Source organism: Sesamum indicum, linkage group LG2, assembly GCF_026168435.1.
Source record: "Sesamum indicum cultivar Baizhima isolate 11 linkage group LG2, ASM2616843v1, whole genome shotgun sequence".
NCBI lineage: Eukaryota > Viridiplantae > Streptophyta > Magnoliopsida > Lamiales > Pedaliaceae > Sesamum > Sesamum indicum.
The window spans coordinates 17,226,591-17,247,809 of NC_142658.1; the positions used below are offsets into that span (position 1 = coordinate 17,226,591).

Genomic DNA, 21,219 nt, shown 5'->3' on the forward strand with positions numbered 1-21,219 from the left:
TCCAAAACTTAACGGCCATACCTAACTTGCACAAGTTTTCGTTTATATAATACAAATTTTTGTGAAACTGATAAAGCATTGTGCTACGGCTACAAAATGCCCTAAACTGTGGTAATAAAAAATGCAATTTGTTTGATACTTTTAATATATACTTTGTCATCAAATTAATGACAAAAATTTTTCAAAATTGAAGTGCTTTAGAGATTTCAAATCATTCGTCGAAAGTACGCAACAAATTATAGCGTTCAATTTAGATTTACAAGCGCTAAGCCCTCGAATCAACGTTATAAAAATTTTAAATAGATTTTCAAGAAAATCCAAACGGCAAACTAAATTCCAAATCCAAAATCAAGACTACAGCGTTTAATTCGAAATATACGGACAGGAGTTTGTAAAGAAGTCAAGTCAAGTCTAATTTTAAATAAGATATACAAGAAGATTTTGCCTTTAATTTAGTCAAATCCACAAATATTATTGTGAAAAGAAGAATTAAGGAATAGAATAAAGGTCGTACTCATTTCAATTCTTTAATCTATATATTTCATTTGTGATAAAAAAAAAAGAAATTTATTATAATTTACAAATGTGATAACATTTTGCATTCCGGATTATATTTCTTCTAGTGTACTTAAGAGATTCATAAGCATAAGCATGAATTACCAAGATCAACTTCAAAGATACAGAATATATACTAGAACACTTTACAAATACACCACTTCTTCCTCCACCCACACTTTCTCTTTCAGTTAACCTCATTTAACATGGTCCTAGTTGTTAAGAATATAGACCAGCAGTCATAATATATATGTATGTATCATGCATGAAATTAGTTCTTTTGACCCGATCATACTTGGTCGAACCAAATCAATCACCGAGGGTGTATTGCAAATGTTGTATAACTGGTTCAAATTCGACAGAGTTGAGTTCGGGCTGGAATTTCCGGGTGATGACTATTAGAAAGCTTCAACCATTGCTGGAACGGTTACTACATTATCTTCAGTTGCGCTCTTGTTTTCTTCGTCTTGATCGTCTTCGTCTTCGTCTTCGTCTCCCTCGGCTTCCCACAAGAAATGGGCATATGATCCCCAGACCATACTGCCGAAGTCGAGCAGAAGAAGAACAACGTTAATTAAGAAGTTGGGACTTCATTTTTAGATAAAAGTGTAGAGAGAGATGATGATGATATGTACCAATCGTTAGGGGAAGCATGAAGGGCTTGATTGAAGTAAGATTTGGCTCTATCCTCATCTCTCTGCGTCTCCCATATCAGCTTCCCGTACAGAGAAAGCACCTCGCCGTCACCCGGGCTTGCCAGAATCGCCCTCCCGTAATACTCTTCGGCTTTCACCACATCTCCCTCCACCTATACACACAAACCACTTCATCACAATGCATCAAAAAGGGGAAATTTTAGACCAGCCTCAACTTGGTTAAATCCGAAATCAATTATTTGGTAAGTGTAATATACTTACCGTATAATTTGATCTATCGTGACCGATCACAAGCAAGCAAGTCTTACATATAATTGGTAAGTGTAATATACTTGCCGTGTAATTGATCTATCGTTCAAGCAAGTCTGTTTATGATTAGTAAGTGTAATATATTTATCGTATAATTAATTTATTTTTAAAAAAAAGTGACCAATCACGAACAAGTATCATATACTTGCTTTACTGATTACTTTGTTCTACCAAATTGAACCGAACAAGAATTTTCCATCCTAAAGTAAGAAAATCATAGTTTTCTACTATAAGTTGGAGCACATTTGATTCGTGCAATCTGAACTGTTTAGCTGATACCTCGTGTAAGTATTTGCCGTAATTTCTCAAGAGCAGGGAGTTCGTGGGATCCACCTTAAGCATCTCCTGATAGTAAGAGCCGATCTTGGACCGATCGGCATCGCTTCCATTTCCACCACTGCCGCCGCCGGGATTCCGGTTCTTGTTCATTCCTCCACCAGGAAACCCATCCTCCCAGGACATCCCACTCGTAGGCAAATCTCCGGTGTAGCCCGTCCTGTCGTGAATTCCATCTCCGAACTCGTCTTCCGGTATCCGTGGCGTCGTAAAAGATCTCGATCCCATCTTGCTTAACGTCCTCATCTCCAACCGGATGACGTCGGATTCCGACGATGAACGGCGAATGTTCCTGCGAGACATTTCCTTATGCAGGGAGACTCTCTGGGATGACTTCTTCTGGCCGGAAAACACACTGGCGGCGGAGTCTTGGAAGGGTAAGGAGACAGAGTGACGAGGTGAAGAGGGCATGAGAGGGGTTTGGACCGGAATTTGACCGGAACCTGTACGGCAAAGCAGAGACTTCATTACTGCCGATCTGGATTCTTCGTTTTCAGTTCAGATGTCAGAAGAGATTAGCGAATGAAACAGATGTGCTTTTCAGTGTGATTTTGAGAAGGGAAAGTGTGCTGATATATAGGTGTGGGAGGTTGAATATGGGCCGTTGGATGCGTTGACTGAGTTGCTCATCAGGGGAGAACATAAAGCGCCACGTGCAGTGGTGCACGTGAAGGGGTGGAGGCAGCGGCTGGGGAAACGGCGTGAATAGGGTGAGGTGGAAGGTGCGAGCCGGCGTGTCACGGAGAAAGTGTGAATTGGTGTCGGCGCCATCAAGCCAGGTGGACGCATAAGGACAAAAGTTGGCATTACTTAATTGTACGGAGCTAAGTGTATAAGAAATGTGTGTGCATGGGGACTCAACGTCCAAATGTATTTAAGTTATCTTCATTTATACCGGAAATAATTACGCTCCCTTCTCTTAAAATTTGATATAATTATATATAAATTTTTTATAATTTAATAAATTACATCTAGTATTCTTAAAGTTTGCTTTTGTCTAATAAATAAATCCATTCATTAGTTAAAATACATTAAATTTGCTAATATTAACAAAAAAACTTGAATAAAAATTGATATTTATCTTCGATTGATTTATTACTAACTTATAGCAGGTTAAAAAAATCTTCTTTAACTGAATTATTCTTATATCGATAATTAAGTCCACAATCCTAAGTTGAGAAACTGAATCAGCCAATTCCAGTAGATTTGATAGATCCGCCCTTATAACTTTCATTATTTCATGGAGCTAATGTCTTCTCGAATCATATCATCTTTTGTCTTCGTCTTTTGAATCTCCATTGCCTTTCCCTTCTGATGTAGAAGGGATATTGTTTCAAGAGCGTCCCTAATCTGCTCTTATCTGGATCTGCATGTCTCAAGGCTTTGCCTTTGACTTCTCTTTAGATCTCCAACTTTTGTTTCCATATCCGTAAAATCCTTGTGTATATTTAGGAGGATCTTATCCATCTTTTAGCTAAAAGTTTCTATTTTATGAGTATATGGATTAACATATGTCTATAGTCTTGCACTATCTTTTGAATTTCTCTTAGATCTTAGGAGATTTTCGATGCATCCAACTTGAGTTTTTTCCAATTAGTTTCTTTACTCATAATTTATAGAACTGTATTAGTAAAAAAATTACCTATTTCATTTCTCTTTACTAGTAAAGTTAAAGAACTAAAACGTGATTTGCGACAAATTACAAAACTATATTTACAATTAACCCTATAAATAATGTTGAGTGAGGTAGAAAGAAAAACAAGGAAAAAGAGAGAGCGAGGTGGGCATGGGGAGTGGGGGTGGAATAAGGGCGAACCACACGTTAAGGTTCATCTCCCTTTTCTAATAAAGCTTTGTGCACATTCTCCCACATTGCGGCTACCCCCATACTCACTCATTACTCTCCCCATTTCAGGTCAAAGTCCAAGCCATGCCCCCACGTGACCTCACGTGCATTCCTTTTCTAACTTTTCTCCCCACATGGAATTTGAGTTTTATTTTAATGTTCATTTATTAATGTAATCGTTCCGCGGGTTACACGAAACCAACAACTCATGCCTTATTTAGGAGAAATACTATTTTTGGTATTATAAATTAGGTCTGATTCACTTTTAATTCTATTTATTATAATATCAGTAATTTTAGATTCGTAACTTACAAAAATTTGTGTATTTTATCTTCATCCACTTCCTATCTATAATTTAATAGTGTAAAGTATATATTTAGTATGTGATTGTTAAATATTTTTGGCAAAAAGAAAATTAATTTATTTTCCAATTTGGGACCGTTTTTGGGAAGAAATATACTACATTTGAGGGGGGAAATCCTGAAGGAAATTAGGGCAAAAAACTATGATTTCTCTTTTTTCACATAAAAAATTGAATCATATCCTTCTCATGTTTCTATAAGTTGAAGCTTAGTAGAAGTAACACAAAGAATCATGTCTTCTACAAGTGAATCAAGTAGGTTAAATGAAGCACTCATATGCTACTATTGAAAAAATGGCTAATTTTTTTTCCTAATAAAAAGTACTTAACGTCAACGTGTTAGACACTTGACCTACATCGTTAAATTGTAAATAGAAAAGTGCATTAGGATCAAAAGTACTATTTTTTGTAATTTATAGGACTAAAAGTGTTAATCTTATAAAGAATGATACCAAAAGTGACATGGACCTAACTTATGGGAATAAAAATGGTATTTTCCCACTTATTTATTAATCTATACTAATATAAAAAAAAGGCTCCCTACACTCACAAACGATGATTAATGACACCATTGCACCAATTTTTGTAAAATAAAAAATGTCATTTAACTGATAACATAACTAATTTATTTAACATTATAAATTTCACGCTAATTTATAAATTAATTTTCTTTTATGTATTTTTTTTAATATAATATACTAATTTATATATTTATTTTTATTTAAAATAAATTTTAAAATATAAAAAAATATTTATTATATATACGTAAAAATCACGGCCCACCATAATCACTAGTGTTAAAAAGAAAATTCAAAAGTAATACAATTGTGTAGGTAGTAACAAATTTAATACAAGTCATTAGGTTGAAGTCGTCATTGGCTGCGTCGTCATCGCCAATGACGACTTCAAGTGGTTTATTTAATTTCCATTTTGAAATTGTTATTGTTTATTCTTTAGTTAATTAATTAATTATTAATTATAAATGTAAATATTTAATTAATTATAATTATTAATAAATTTAAAATTTTACATATCAAAAGAATACAATCAAGTATTAAAAAAACATTTATTGTCTACGAGTTTACATTGATACATTTGGTTGATTTGAAGTAACTTTATTTTGTTGAAATTGTTGTCAGTTTGAAATTTATTGCTTTTCATGTATTTGTGATCAATCCATCTCATTTTGAATACGCTTAGTTTGGCTTTAATTAGGACGAACAGGGACACGAAAAGTACTGTTGTCTACTGATGGACGTTTCCAAAATGGGTACCCATCTGAAGATGCATTCACGTTGCAAATTGCGGCATATCATATAATAAAGCATATTTAATTTTAAATATATTTTCTTTCACATTATAATTTCCTAATTTTATCGTATTTCAGGCTAACCAGATACAATCCCTTCGATTAAATTGTCGTCCTAGACCACATAATATTAAATGGTTTAACCACATGTTGTATCAAGTCGAGGTCATATTTGAAAATATTCATGAGATTATCATACAGTAACAACAAAAATAGAACATGGCCGGTCAAAATGCAATGTCATCCTACAGATAAAGGAGAAGTTACACAAAAATACTCTGGCCACTACATGCCGTCCCAACCTAATTAGGCCGCAAAGTGTGATTTTGAAGATTGTCAAGTTGGGATTGAGTTAAGCTTATCAAAAACCATAAATATTAAGTTGGGTCAAAAAATTATCTAAATTGATCCGATCTGCACCGCGTGCACTCCTAGCTTGACAATTCTGGTCAATTGGGCTCTGTTTGTTGCTTTCTTGGGCTTGATTAGTGGGCTATTATCGAAAAGGTATCGCCGAATTATTAAGTAGAATGAGAATACCCATCTTCCGGCACAGTGTTCGTCCAGTAGCTTTAAACTCACAACGAAATCTACGGTGACGATGAGGCCTGTGAGAATTTTTCTGTGACGGCCGCACCCAAATCACTCAACTGGCAACGGCAAACTGAGAAAGCCCTTTGAATCGAAATTTCTCGCAGAATCTTCGAATTACTTGCGCAAGACGGAAAACCGCTTAGAAAATTGCTACTGCCATTGTTGTTGAATTGAGCGAGAGAGAGAGAGAGAGAGAGAGAGAGAGAGAGAGAAGAGAGAGAGAGAGAGAGAGAGAGAGAGAGAGAGAGAGAGGCAGAGTTGAACGTGGAGGTGCGTAAAAATGGTGCTGTGGGAGATCACATTGGGTACAGCGTATTTTTTGGGTCTGAAACGAACATACAGACTTGCTCTCAAGATTCAGCGGAAGCTCATCAGCCCCAGACATCCAAAGATTCGTCAATTTGTTCAAAGGTATTGTTGTCTATCTGTGAATTTAAATGATCTTTTTAAAATTTTGCTTTTGCGCTTAATCTGTTACGTTCTTCGTAGTTAATCGCTGCTTTAGTCCCGTTCTCTGTTTTTTTGGGTATCTATATCATATTTATGATATCGGATGTAATTTTCTGTAATTGGTCCTGGATTATGTGCTGGAGTGGCTACTTTCTTTGTATTTTTGTGGTCATTATGATAATCTAGAAACTAATATTAATACTCCAAATATGGTGGGTAATCAGCGAGTATGTGGTTATCTTGGAGCTAAAATCAATGCTCTAGATGAATATTGACAGGAGGAAAAGGAAACAATAAGTACAACAATCAAGTACTCTGGCATGGTCTTAGGAGGATAAGTATGTAAATATACCCGCTTGTGGACTGATGAAGTTTGGTTTGTCACAAGGAATTTCTTCATTATAGGCAATCTGGATAGATGGAAATGTTTGAACTCAGAAAGGAACGATAAGAAACAGAGAGGGGAAGTTAGTTAAAAGCTGAAAGAAATGGGGAAGTGCACTGACAAAATAAGAAAACTTCTGCTTGGGAGATAGTAAAGGGAGAAACGTAGGTTCTTTGCCTTTAAGCAAGCATTTCTTTCTTTTTGATTTGGTTCAAGTGTCCTTCTTTTCCTTCTTTCTTTTGTTTATCTTTTATCTTCTTGTTCAAGTCTGCATGTCTATTTAAATACTGATCCCAATGGAGTGGCTTTAAATGATATAGATGTTACGTCGATAGCATCATCCAGGTTCAATTTTAATTGGCTTAGCTTCACTAATTTATATACATGGTGATTCATGCTCGTAAAACAGTTAGTCTACTAGTCAGCATTTCAGCCTCTGGTGTTTGAAGACACTATAACTGTTTGCAGTCAGTAATTGCCTCAAGAAAGATGGACAAAGCTAATTACTGTGAAAGCATGGAGTTCACACGAGTTCCACTTGAGAAAGAGAAAAAGGAAAACTCAGGAATAATTCTTATGAGAAATTGAATATTATATGACAATATCTGCATTGGTTGAGAAAGAAAACCCTGCGATTGAGCTGGAGTTGATTTACATCAAAACTATGTTTGACGAAATATGCTCAATAGACTGCAAAGTGACCCACGACCTTAATATAGCTAATCAGTAGGGCAAGTTCAGTAATTATTTTACCTAATAAATGCACAAATATTGGGAAGCCATACCTCCAGAAAATTGTGCACTCTGCAGTGGCACGTGTTCGTTGCTTGCTCCTAATCACATGTGAAAGAGCTCGCGATCATTATTTGTTTTCAACCTGCCAAAATTAAGTACACTCTCTGCATAAACATAGTTATAAATTCGTGAATTTACTACACAAGGACAAAATTCTACTCTTGTACTTGTTACGGTTTTGTGCGTAAGTATGACACAGCAATCAATTCGTATGCTATATGTTCTTTTCTTCTCTCTGTGAATTGTTGAATTTTTTGTTGTCACTCACAGGATCTCCTTTTAAGAACCAATATGATTTAGTCACTCCTGAAATTATAAAGCGAACAATAGTGAACTCTTGCTTCCTGTCACTTGAATAGAACACAATAAGTGGCATTTGATGAACTTTGAAACTCATGGCTTCCAGGAAAGAGAACAATACCCAATCCTTGTTAGCAGCTACTGTTACACTGTGTGCAAATGATTTTCTTTGACATATTGCTGCATTATAACTGGGAGTTCAAATGATTATACACCTGTCTCTAGTCGATAAGTGCCAGTATTATATATACTTGTAGCCCATGATGGTATGGAATCTCAATTAAGTGGTTTTATGAGCCTTCTTTGGATACTGTTAAGGAAAAAACAGCATTGTTGCCATCCATGCATTTAACAATTGTTGCCCTTAAATTGAAAATCTCTTTCATTTTCCTGTTCATCTTTTTATTGAATGATTATAGCATATTCGCTTATTAATGGGTTTCTCCTGCCCTACATTTCCTTTTCCCCAATAATTTTCTAGTTGTCTACTAAGTTTTTTATCTTCTCTCATAGTAAATACAACTAAGATTAGGTAAATATGAGAAAGTTTGCGAAGCTTGAATAAGATTTTTGAAAAGGTAAAAAATTAGTGGTTGATGTAGCAATCTAAATCAAAGGAAGAAAAACTAAGGAAACTCGTGGTGTAGAGAAATCTGGCTTGAACGGATGTCACTTTGGATGCCAGACTGTCTTTTCCAAGAATCCTCTAGCTTTTTCTCTTAATGGCTGCGTTTTCTCCTCTCCAGAATTCCTTCCTGCATTTTCCTTCCTCTTTTTTTTTTAAGTGTTCTTAGGAGTGGTAGGAAACGAAACTAATTCTAATAAACCCAAACTCTTCCTTTTCCCACCAAATCCTTTCGAATTCTAATTTAATACAAGGCAAAATTGCATCCAACTAGGCGCCACATATGCTTTCCATCCAGCAATGTACTTAGTCTCTCCTAGATTCTTGCTAGTACGCTCATATAATAACTCTGGGCTCTGATTAAGTCATTTTGGCTTCTTTAGATGATAACCCATGGACATGGGTAAGCTGGCTGTTATTTTGTGAATTTCCTGCAGGTCCTCAAGCCTCTTGTTATATTGAAAATGCCTTCATTTCTTCTACATTCATGGGAAACCCTGCATAATGTTTGGATTCGTTTTCTGAGTGTTTTGTTGTGTTTTGTGGAAATAGAGAGAGAAAAACAAAGATAAATAAGTGTGTGTTAGAGATAGTATGTATGTTTGGATTTGTTTTCGGAGATAATTTAAAATAAGTATTATATATTTAATGTTGTGTTTTGGGAGACAAAAGTTACTATTCATTGTCAAATCATATCTTTGGAGATAATTTAAAATAAGTATTATATGTTTAATGTTGTATTTTGGGAGACAAAAATTACTATTCATTGTCAAATCATGCCTTTTTTATATATATTTATGTATATATGTGTTTATATATATATGTATGTTTTTATGCTAAAACAGTTAAAAACACCTAAATAAGGTGTTTTTGAATGATGGCAAACATTGGGTATGTTTTGACTTGTCTCAGAAATAAGTTGGAAATGAAAACAAACATAGTGCTGAAGTTTCCGAAAAAATCACTAAGAACAAGCATATCTTTGAAAATTGTGGTAACAGAAAATAAACCACATAGATTCATGACATTAACCGTTATATTCGTTATCTTTCTGGGTTGAAGTCTTATTTAATATTTTCCCAAGGAAAATGATGTTTATTATTGCATAGAGCTTGTGGGAATTCCAGGTCTAGATAGTCTCTCATATACTGAAAAACAAATGTGGTGAGTAGAGTTGATGATGGATGTGATGTTTGCTAGTTATATAATTTTGGTTACTGATATGTTCGTGCCGGATCATAACCTAAATGTTTAATTATTCATAGAATCTCTCATTGAGAGTTAAATATGGCTTTCTGGGGAAAAGCTATAACTGGATCATAGCGATGCCTTTGTTATATATCTTCTTTGCCCTTATCATTATTCGTGCTTTATCTTCCCATACTGAAAATAGTAAAAGAACCAATGTCAACAGCCACCTCTTGGGCCTTCAATTGTAAATCATAGAGACCTACAATATCATCATCATCATAACAAGGAAACAAAGACGAAAGACAACTGGTTATTTCCATTAGGTGACTGCATGTAGATCTAAGAATGGAGAAGTGTTGTGGATGAAATTGTTGTTCACTTGACTCTGAAGTTTGAACTGATAGTTTTCTTTGACGGATGGGCCACATAATTGAATTTAGAAGAGCTCTCCATCTTTCTATTCTCTCAGCCCCGACCTTGTAGTTTCACTTACGAAATTCAGTTATATTATCGGAAGATGGTGGGTTAAGTTTTTCAGCATCCATTTTTTAACTGCAACTCCTTTACAGTGAATAGAATTTCTCTATATACTACCTGATTTTCATTTCAGGCGAACACGAAATGTATTCGATGTCGCACTCAAAGTTCATCTCAAGATACAAGAAAGGGACATTGAAGTTGGTCGGAACCTTGGCAACTGGATTCTTCGATGGCTTGACAGAATGAAGCCTGAAGCTCAGATCAGAGGACCGCCTCACGGCCCTCACCCAGGCACTAATGCAAACACCAATGTCCCAAAGCAGACGAACAACTCATCAGACCGGAACAATCGTGGAGGCTTCCTGAAATACAGTGCAAAAAGTATGGATAGGGAGTCAGATAGACATATGTTTACTGCTGCACGAAATGTCTGGCCTAAACCCTTTCCCACCATTGCCACAATGATGAGGCCAACAAGGCCAGCTGGACAAAATATCCAGTATAGGCAATACGGCGCTGGTGCCTCTGAGCTTCTTACTCTGAAATATGGTAAATTTGGTTTTGGGGAAGTGACTAGGTACGACATAAGGCAATGGATTCTGCAGCACTAATCCAGTAACTTCTTTTTGGCTTTTAATTTCAACCAGACAGCCGCAAAGACCAAAGTCCTGAAACTTTGAGTTTGAAGTAAGAACTGGACATGGAAAATTGTGCAGTACCTGGGAAAGTTAGGACTGGAAACAGTCCCTGTTTTCTTTACCCTCCAGAAATTCTCATTCTCTTTCTTGAAGGTATAGATTTCTTCAGCCAGTGTTGTTTTGATCAAACTCCTTACCAAAGTGGTGAATCATTTAGTGTCGCAGCTTGGTGTTGCTTCGTTCTTGGCCATGTTACTGGCACTGTCTTTTCAGTTAAAAAAGTTTGTACATTTCAGATCTAGTGAAAATTGGATATGCTGAAATATATTTCTTTTTTACTGGGGTGCTGCATGATGTGAGTAAGTTCAACCATTTAAATCCACCCTTCTGGTTTAAGACAACATTTAGGGAGGGAGCTTATGAGCCTTTTCAATCTGCTAAATAACAAACTGTAGTAAATTTTGTTCTCCTTTTCTATGAAGAACCGTATTTTTTTTATGTCAATAATCCTTGTGGTATTTTGAATCAGAATTGCTTATTGGGATTCCTTCATTCATAGAACTGACATTTTAGTCTTTATTACTGTCAGCTAAACAATGTACATTTTCTTTATTTTCAAAGTTCATTAGTTGATTGACAAATTTAAATACTATATTTTCAACCCTTGTGAAAATAACAAGTGCGGAAAAGAGAAGGATAAACTACATAGGATCCTTAATTATGCCTCTCCTGGGGGATAACCAATATTTTGGACTGAAAATTCTTATGTTTTGTGTTTGAATATACGTTAAAAAGGGTGAAAAAGAAAAGGGTAAAATACACTTTGCCAGCTTGAATTATTTACATTCTTGGTTGGACAAAAATGTAATAAATGTAATATTTACATTCTTGGTTGGACAAAAATGTCCCTCAAGCTTTGAATAATTATATTTTAGTATTTTACACATTAAATCATCACCAAGTTATTTTTTAATTAATTTTTTTAATAAATAAAGAATTTAAATTCAAAATAGAGTATATATATATGCTTAGCTAAAAGTTCCATATTTTTAGAAAAAAATGAATAAATATATTTTATCATAAATAGTTAAAAGCTTAGTAACTTTTTTATTACCAAACTAATTAAATCATTAGTTAATTTTGAGTTTGTAAAAAAAAATACGAACTGTTTAACTGACTAATTATATTTTACTTCATTATAATAAAAGATACTTTTTTCAATTAAGAAAATTTTAATTAAACTTAAAATGCAAAATTACTAAAAAGAAATTCTTTGAACTATATATATAATATAAGGGCAATGATGCGTACGATTTTAGTACGAGTCCAAAGTCTTTGGATCCTGATGTCGAATTTGGGCTAATTGAGTGAAAGCACTTTGAGAAAAGGGACCTGCAAAATAAGACGTTAGCACTTCGATGCTTAAATTAGTCCTAAATTTAAAAATAAATAAATATAGAAATAAATTATAATGAGAAATAGTGATAGAAATAAGAATTTCATAAGTAAGAGCACGAATTTCAGAATAGCAGAGTAGCAGAACTCAGAATGATGAAGGGTGGTATGTTGAGGGGTGCCTCCCATACTTATAGAGAGGAGCCCCTCTTTGCAGGGACTCTGGAGAGAGTTGTGTATTCGAGAAGGAAGGCGGGATTCTGGTGGATAAGGTCGCATCTTATCCCCTTCTTGAGCAGCACGTCTTCGAATAAGGGAGGACACCTTCTTCGTGAAGACTCTTGCCTTGTAAGGAGTCTTCTTAAGCTGAGGAGTCCAGTTTCTTGAGGGTACCTTCCTTCCATCGAGCTGGCCGTGGGAAGGTGCTGTAGGGCTTCATACTGGGCCTCCTTCTTGGTCCAATCTTGATGAGGCAGGCTTCTTTCTTGGACAGATCCCGGTGTGGTGGGCTCCTCTTTGGCTGAGCTTAGCGGGCCTCCTTTTTTGCCGAACCTGCTGCAGAGTGCTTCCTTTTGGGCTAAGCCCAATACCCTTAGGTGGGCTGACTCTCTCCTGGGCTGGCGGGTCTGATTTGAGCTTAATATTTCTTCTTGGGTTATACCCATCAAACAATATTGTCTAAAAATTTAATTATAAGGGGTAAGTGTTATATTTATTAGTTTATGGAGATAATTGTTACATAACAAATAATTTAGTGGGCAAAGTGTATTTTACCATAAAGAAAATGGATCCTTATGCTTTTTTCTGTGACAATACAGAAGTCCTCCAAGCCCTGGGAGTAACAAGGCATCTCTAAATTCTGAAAGTTTTATTTGTGAAGTGAGTTTTCAAAAAATTGTTCGAGTTTTAGCAAAAGCAGCTCTCTAGAATCCATGCGTCAAAAAGTAGTCTAAATAATTTTTAAAAAATTACATTTAGTACTCCTGTTCAAAAATAGATTCATCCATTAGTTGAAATTCATGAAATTCGGTGATATTAATAAAAAACATTGAATGAAAATCTATATCTAATCACATCGATTTACTACTGACTTATTGAAGGTCAAATAAATTTTTTCTGGCAAAATCATCCTTATAAAGGTGAAAGAGTTAGGTTCTTTCATCAATTATCTCTTGATTGAGGTCAAAGCATGAGTCACAACCTTGTTGACTCAGTATCTGCGCATCACTTTTTTTCATTTCTTTATCAAGACAATCAATCTTGACAGGGAGGTAAATGACATTATTTTAGAAAATACAGGGGGTAAATTGCTATTTTTTTAATAGGAAGTAATTTGCTTATTTGCAATATTATAAGGGATAAATAACATTAAATCCTAATAAATACTGTAGATTAGTATTGAAAATTTTTACTTACTAATTAACTCGATACTTATTTTAACATTAATTTGTTTTTATAACTATTAAGATAATTTCTTATAGTGAATGAGAGGACAAGTGCACATACAGGGAACAAAATGAAAAAGAAAAATGTTGTAATATATCTTAAATAACGTGTTGCATTTGGAGTCATACTTTGTAATATTTGACCTAACAACTCCAGTTAAAATGATTATTCTCTCCACTTAGGTCTTCAGAATAGTTTAGTTTAACTTTTTTCTTTTGAGTGAAGTGTTTTTATTACATCAACGAAAAATAATTTACCAATCAGTTTACAATTAAAATTTTCTTGTGAATGAAGTGTTTGAATACATCAATTAATTATAACTTGTCAATATCAACAATTACCGCTTTACAAATATCAATCTAAGTTGCGCACTGCAACGAAGACAAAATATGCATATAGATTAGGTCTGTCAATGGGTAGCTATTATTTTATTTAAATCCGACCTAATAAATATTCATAATAGTTATTTATATATTTTACTCGAATTTTATCTATATTATGCCCATTAGTAGTTTTGATGGTATATTCGAAATAATTAAATTTGATTGGGGTCTTATGTTAAAATAAATAAAGTAGTTATACATTGTTTTTTTTACTTTTTTATGGATTAATTATACTTAAATTCTCTCTGAAAATACGAAATAATATTTCCACCAAAAAAAAATTCTGAAATTACACTTGCATCCCTTTTAAAAATTTTCTGTTTATACCTAACCCCCAGTTTTTTGTTAGAATTTGGACGAAAAATGCTGATGTTAGCAAAAAATATTACATAAAATTTTAATTTTGCCCCTCATTAGCATTCTCATGTAATTACTACAAAAATAAAAATGAAAAATTCTTAGAATGCTTTTCAAATATCAATCTATAAAAAAATAATAATAAATTATATATAAAAAAATTAAAATTTTAAATGACAAGTAAATTGAGTCGATTGATATATAAAAAGTTTACAAATTCAATAAATAATTAGATTATTAGATTTTACCCGTTTCATATCCATACTCACGGGTATTTTAGGGTTTAGACTCTATCCATATTCAAGATACTTATTTCAATGAGTGAGAGATCTGATATACATCTAATAATAAAACTATTAAGTCATTCAAATCTAAATATTAGCTATTATTGTGGGTTCAAATTTAAGTATTCTCGATTTATTGACAGATTCGATACAGACAATAAAATAAAAACAAAAAAATATAATTTGTGGTAATATATCTTAATAACGTGTTGCGTTTGGAATCATAGTTGTCATTAATTGACCTATTCAATCCAATTTAAAATGATCATTTTTTTCCACTTAGGTTAAGTAGGCTTTAAAGATGTTTTTTTTCTAGGGCTTTGATAGAGGTTTTAAAGATAGCAAAGTCCTATGTAAGGATTATTAAAAACAAAATATAAAAGAATGACTGGATAAACATACCGTTTCAATTTTTGTAGGTTAATTACAGTTACACCTCTTCAACATATGTAAAATTACACTTTTTCTAAATAAATTCCAAAATTACATGGGCGTGGACGAAACTTTTATTAATATTTGGACTCAATGTGTTAATAAAGTTGTAATATCAATCAAGCAATTAAATTAATTATTAAGAAATCATAATCAACTATTGTGTAGATTAATTGATTAGTTCATATATGTTCATAAGTAGAACTTAATTGAATAAAATCAAAATCTTCAATTAATTCTTTCACCAAAAAGGTTTTATGTTGAAATTTTTGTCAGTCGTGTGATTAATAACTCCTTACAAGTATTTTAATTCTCTCTTTCACAAAGCTTTTGCCTTAGCTTTACTTCCACAAAAAAGGAAAAAGAATAAAATGAGCCAAATGCAATTCCTAGTAGTGTTTTATGTGCATATTCTCATCCCACTGCAATAAACTGATAGACATGTTCCATCACATATGCCTTTTTCATATGGAACTGAAAGTGCAATTTTTGCTCCGGCTTGATCTTTAACGATCACGTGCTTCTTACATGATTTTTCTGGTTATTATTTATTTATTTTTTTAAAGTTGATACCATTTTTGCAGTAAAAATTTAATTGATGGAATTGAAATAATATTTTGACGAACTCAGCAATCAAAAATGTGACTAGAAAAGAAGCTTCCATGTTAATGGAGGGACAAATATATCATTTTGCCCATTTCAACTATTTTAACTGATAGGGAATTGTTGAGTTGTGAATATTACTTAGGCATTTTAAATGATTTTTAGGATTAATTACATTTGTTTCTAAAATTTGACGTAATTACAAATATATTTTTATTACATTGATAATTACAATTGAAGGGAAAATTGCCCACTGAGCACCAGAAACTGACATAAATTGAAGGCCAAATTAAAAATGCAATAATGCAGAAACAGTAAGCTGTATGAATTCAAAGTTGTAACAAAGAGAAGAAATTTTGGGTGCCCTATTAACATAAGGTGATGAAACACAAGTTTTGGTATGGAGCTGTGTGAATGGAATGTTCAGTATCTTCACTCCTTAAACTTAGCTAAGATTATTTGTAGAAACAAAGATGCAGCAAATTATTTAAGCAAACAGAGGCAATGATTTGTAATAGCTAAGAATATTGGTTTCTGTTTCATCACCATGGGCTTTAATGCATAATCCTTGCCAAAGGAAAAGGCCAACTGCAACACTCCTTATGTCACTTGAGAGAGTTAGCAATATCAATCACAAACCGATACTTCACATCCTTCTTTATCAGCCTCTCTAGGGCCTCATTTGAATACTGAATCGGAATCAATTCGATTTCAGGGTAAATCTTGTGGGAAGCACAAAAATCCAACATTTCTTGTGTTTGCTTCGTTCCACCGGTTATACTTCCGGTGATTGCTTTTCCACCTACAAGAAATGAATAATTGTAGTTGATTAAGACTATGCTCGGCCTCAGAAGTCATAAAAGGATTCAACTTGTATATGGAACATGTTAACATATTTGCATCAAGAAATACCTAGGGCAAGGCTTCCTGGATTAAATTTCACTTCGCTAGGAAATCCAACCAAAACAAACACGCCAGCAGTCTTCAATAGCGACAAATATAAATCAAATGAGATATCTCCCGATGCTGTGTTTATGATGAAATCAAATGATTTCTGCAAAGCCTGCAGCGAGACGTATTATGAAGTTTAAAACAACTTGGTTAGCTTGTTTAACAAACACTTCATTCTGTTGTTTGTGTTGATAGATAAACATTGAGAAGCTAAGAACTTGATCCAAAAGCTTGATAAAATTATACCCTCATCTGCTTTTCATCAGAAGAGATGCAAAAATTGTCTGCCCCGAGAACATTTAATGCCTCTTCCCTCTTGGATATGCTTGTGCTTAGAACTGTTACCTTCAGTCCAAAGGCTTTGCCGAACTTCACTGCTAAGTGGCCGAGCCCGCCTAGCCCTATCACCCCTAAAGATTTTCCAGGTTGATTCATGTTATGCTGCATCATTGGAGCGTAAACAGTAATTCCAGCACAGAGTAAAGGTGCTGCTAACTGTAGAGGGTATTTTTCAGGTATCCTGAAGCAGTATCTGCAGATACAAAGACAAATTAGAGTGGACTGCACCTTCCACCCTTATTTTTTAAGATCTGTAAAAAGAGTTTGGCAGCATAAACTACACACCTTTGATGAACTACAATGTAGCTAGAATATCCTCCCTTAGTAATGGTACCATCAACATCTACAGCATCAAACGTGAAGATCGCTCCCTTCGAGCAATAAACTTCTAATTCACTATCGCAATACTCACACTCTCTGCAAGAATTAACATAAGTTCCAACTCCAACATGGTCACCGACTTTGAATCGCTGGACATTGGATCCAACCTCTGTTACAATCCCAACAATCTCGTGTCTATCAGACAGAGGAACAATACATCAGTCCAATCATCAGAGTAAAAACTACAACTAGTATAGCTATTTATGAATTATATCACAATCAATCTCCATACCCCGGCACCAACGGATAATTAGAATGCCCCAATCTGTTCCTGGTCCAAACAACATCAGCAAAACAAACTCCACAATACAATATGCTTATTGAAACATCATCACTGCCAACAGACCTTGCAGAAATCACCATTCCAGAGTTAAGGGGCGGAAACAATAACATACAGTTATAGCAATTACAAGCGATGAAAGGGCAATGCACAAAAAAGCCGGTTACTTGGACAAAATCAAGATAAGGAAAACAGAAGACTGCTTCTTAAACGAAAATATGAACACCCAACATCGAGTAAATCAAGAATCAACAAAGATGGATGCGGATACCTGCGGGTGAATTTGTAAGGTGAGAGAAGTCCAGACGGATCTCTCGCAGCCCATCCAAGGCATTCCCCATTTGCAGCACCCATTCCAGCTTATTCCACTGACCCAAGACAGAATGAACAACACGAATTATTCATTATATAGCAGTATCGATCGATGAAAGTTGACAAAATGTTCCAGTCTAGACATTATCTGAGTGAGTGTGTATGCGCTTACGCAAGCGAGTGACGAGTAGTTGAATTCTGGATAAATCGACTCTGGGTGGACGACTTTTCTCGGTCTATTGGTGCGTAATCACTGACTTCACCGTTTCCTTGGGGTTCCCACCAATCGGGAACTTCATTAGCCTTTTCTGCTCTCTATGATTTTGGTTTCAACTGCAGTGTTCATGTTGTTAGACATTTACGCATTAGTCCTTTTCACCGTTCAGATCATGGGAGTGTTTGCGAACACATTAAAAAAGGGTTTTTTTAATTTTTGGTTTTTAAAAATATTTTTGAAATATTTGAAATGTCGGATTGCTTCTTAAACGGATAAAAAATGTATTTTTAATTTTAGATTAAAAGTTAGAAATACATTCGAGAATGGCTAAGAAAAAAGTTTTTAAACCAAAAGCTAAAAGTACATTCGGGAGCGCTTTTAGCTGCTTTATTTTTTTTTGGAAATAAATCCAACTATATATTTTACTTTTTTATTTTTATTATAATAATCTTAATGCAACTTTATCATTTTTAATTTATTTTTAAAATTGTATATGTAAAGTTGATATTGGAGTTTTTAAATAATTTAAAATTCAACAATAATTAAATTTACACTTTCATATATTTAATATTTTAAGTTTTTTTATATTTCATGGGCTATATCATCTAATTATATTATTTTGTGCACATATTAATTAATTAATAAAATAATTATTTTTTGCAATCATGTAAGTTTAATTATTTAAATTTTTACTTTGATTTTGTTTAACCGTGGTTAATAGTATTGATTTATGATGATTTTTAAGTCATGGTCATTTATAATGTAGTGAAAACTTAATTTTTTTTTATAATGTATAAATGAACAATTATATTACTTAGTGGGAGCATTATTACATTAAACATATTTTTTAATATTTTGAAAAATATAAACATGAAATTCTAATCGAAATAAAATTTATGATTTTTTATGAAAAAAATAATCATTAGTGACAAACAATAAGTGGAATAATAAGCAAAAAGATAGTATCTTTTTAACATAAAGGGACAAAATAATATTTCATTAATTAAGTTTATTTTAAAAGTGATTTTTCTCAAACACTATTCAATTTAGTTTTTATCTGCTTTTCTTTTTTTTTACAAACACTACTCACTTTTAATTCTGCTACAATTTTTAATTTTTTTTTTTACAAAAATCAATTATCTAAAAGTAGAATTTTTGCAAACGCTCCTTATATTTGTATATATACTATTAAGTAGTGTATTCTCTTCATCAAAATTCTCACGACTCATAATTTGATCTTAGATCAAAAAGAGTTGGAGAAACAAAAGGGATGAGAGGAGAGAAAGGGATTGCCGAATTTCATGGTGAAGAGGGATGGAGTGTGTGTTTTCTACACTATTCGCTATGTATTGTTGTCTATAGAATAATGATGATAACACACATATATATGCTTTGTATGGGAAAATGAAAATGTGTCTAGATACATTCCACGACAACCCCCTTCCTATATGATTTAATCATGCCATATAAGAAGAACTCCAAATATGGTCAAGTTTACACTTTCCAAAAATGCAATTTAACCAACCCTTATTCCAATAATAGAAGTCAACTCTATTGCTAGTGGACCTTAATTTAGTGGATCGGGTTTTATTTTAATCAAATTAAAATAAATTCAATACCCAATGAATTTAATTAAATCCAATTTAATAGATCCAAACTAAATTAAGCCTAATTTCATTTAATCCAATTAAAGACATAAGCCCAATGGAATGATCCATTGGATGGATAGCCTAAAAATAAATTAATTTCAAATTAATTCCTAGTCCTTCCACGGTGATTTGTATGCGACTCTTTAGGTTCACCTTTCAGCTAGATTTGGGCTAGTGTCAAATACTACTGATTAATTAAATCTAATTTAATTAATCGTTCCTGATCAACCATTGATCAAGAAAACTCGCTACTCTAGGTAGTTGTCTAGTCATAACACTAGAGACTATGTGAATATCCGTGTGAATATTTATGTCCCGATTCCATAGAGGTATGGTCTACCGTCTCTCAATCTTAGCCTAGGGCATGAAATTTGGTGTCAGTTTTCATCCATAACTAGGAAATTATCCTTTAATATTTGAGATCGCGTTTTTCTTAACTGCTCAACATAGAAAATCATTTCCTATTCGATCAACCATTGTAACTACAGATTTTATGAGACGTAAACGCGTTTACAAGTGCATGAGAGACACTGCTATCACATACTGACAGGGGACGGACCTCTTCTTGGAACCCACCATCCTTGCTACACATTTTGACTATACTGATCAAGGCTTATAATGATCATATTTATGACATAATCACCTCCTGCACAGACCCAAGATACAGCCATTGTGCGTACGTGACTATCATGATTTCTCAAGTTTGAGGACTACTCCCGTACTATCAGAGTCGAGGACTCAAATCATACCAACCAAGCCTCCAAGGCTTTTATATGACGATCCATGCGAGTCAATTTAGTCAATTGACCACCTTGTCAACTAACCCAATAAAATTGCATAGATGTCTAACATCTGCGGCCAATGAAACATGACACTCATTCAATGGATGCGATACTCATTATAAATCTCAATAGGACTCTTGATGCCCAGTCTCGAGGTTCTCAACTTGGAACGTTTGACCAAACCTCAGAAATTGGTTCCATAGCCACCGTCCAATGCGCAACCCAACTACATGGGCTATCTAAATGATTATGGGCACCTGTTATGATGTTAAAATAATGTTTAACGTATTAGTAAACACAACAGACATATATACCAAAGATAAATGCTTACCACATTCATCAGACAATATTACTTGAATAAAGATCGCTTGAATACTTTTCAAAACCACCAATCCAATTGGCTCTCCGGTCACCTATTCCAATAGTGTCCCTTTTGAAATTTCTAGGAGTTCTGTGTTTGTCATAAGTATAATAATAAAATTTAAACATGTTGGATGCCAAATTCCACTGAAGCTTCAACGGTTCTGGTTCGACAATTTCAAGGTAAAAAATCTAATAATTTATTTAAATTTTCAGAT

General features: G+C 33.8%; 3 protein-coding genes across 4 annotated transcripts; 1 reads left to right on the forward strand and 2 right to left on the reverse strand.

The window, feature by feature from the left end:
- Positions 1-716: 716 nt before the first annotated feature.
- On the reverse strand, positions 717-2,403 carry LOC105156004 (Tetratricopeptide repeat (TPR)-like superfamily protein). Its single transcript, XM_011072015.3, has 3 exons — positions 1,800-2,403; positions 1,191-1,363; positions 717-1,095 (listed from the first exon to the last, which is right to left on the reverse strand). Exons 1-3 carry the CDS (start codon positions 2,322-2,324, stop codon positions 954-956), a joined length of 840 nt encoding a protein of 279 aa, XP_011070317.1. The 5' UTR covers positions 2,325-2,403; the 3' UTR covers positions 717-953.
- A 3,528-nt stretch (positions 2,404-5,931) lies between these two features.
- Positions 5,932-11,181, forward strand: LOC105156005 (envelope glycoprotein). The gene is made up of 2 exons (XM_011072017.3): positions 5,932-6,377; positions 10,323-11,181. Exons 1-2 carry the CDS (start codon positions 6,247-6,249, stop codon positions 10,801-10,803), a joined length of 612 nt encoding a protein of 203 aa, XP_011070319.1. The 5' UTR covers positions 5,932-6,246; the 3' UTR covers positions 10,804-11,181.
- Positions 11,182-16,019: 4,838 nt separating this feature from the next.
- LOC105156006 (cinnamyl-alcohol dehydrogenase) lies at positions 16,020-18,320 on the reverse strand. Of its 2 annotated transcripts, XM_011072018.3 has the most exons (7): positions 18,166-18,320; positions 17,953-18,049; positions 17,634-17,747; positions 17,306-17,536; positions 16,928-17,213; positions 16,643-16,793; positions 16,020-16,532 (listed from the first exon to the last, which is right to left on the reverse strand). In XM_011072018.3, the coding sequence occupies exons 2-7, from the start codon at positions 18,033-18,035 to the stop codon at positions 16,336-16,338; spliced, it is 1,062 nt and encodes a 353-aa protein (XP_011070320.1). In that variant the 5' UTR covers positions 18,036-18,049; positions 18,166-18,320; the 3' UTR covers positions 16,020-16,335. The 2 variants fall into 2 exon arrangements, with proteins under 2 accessions (XP_011070320.1, XP_088733890.1); XM_088877764.1 differs by lacking the exon at positions 18,166-18,320 and having other exon boundaries at positions 17,953-18,127.
- Between the last annotated feature and the right edge of the window lie 2,899 nt (positions 18,321-21,219).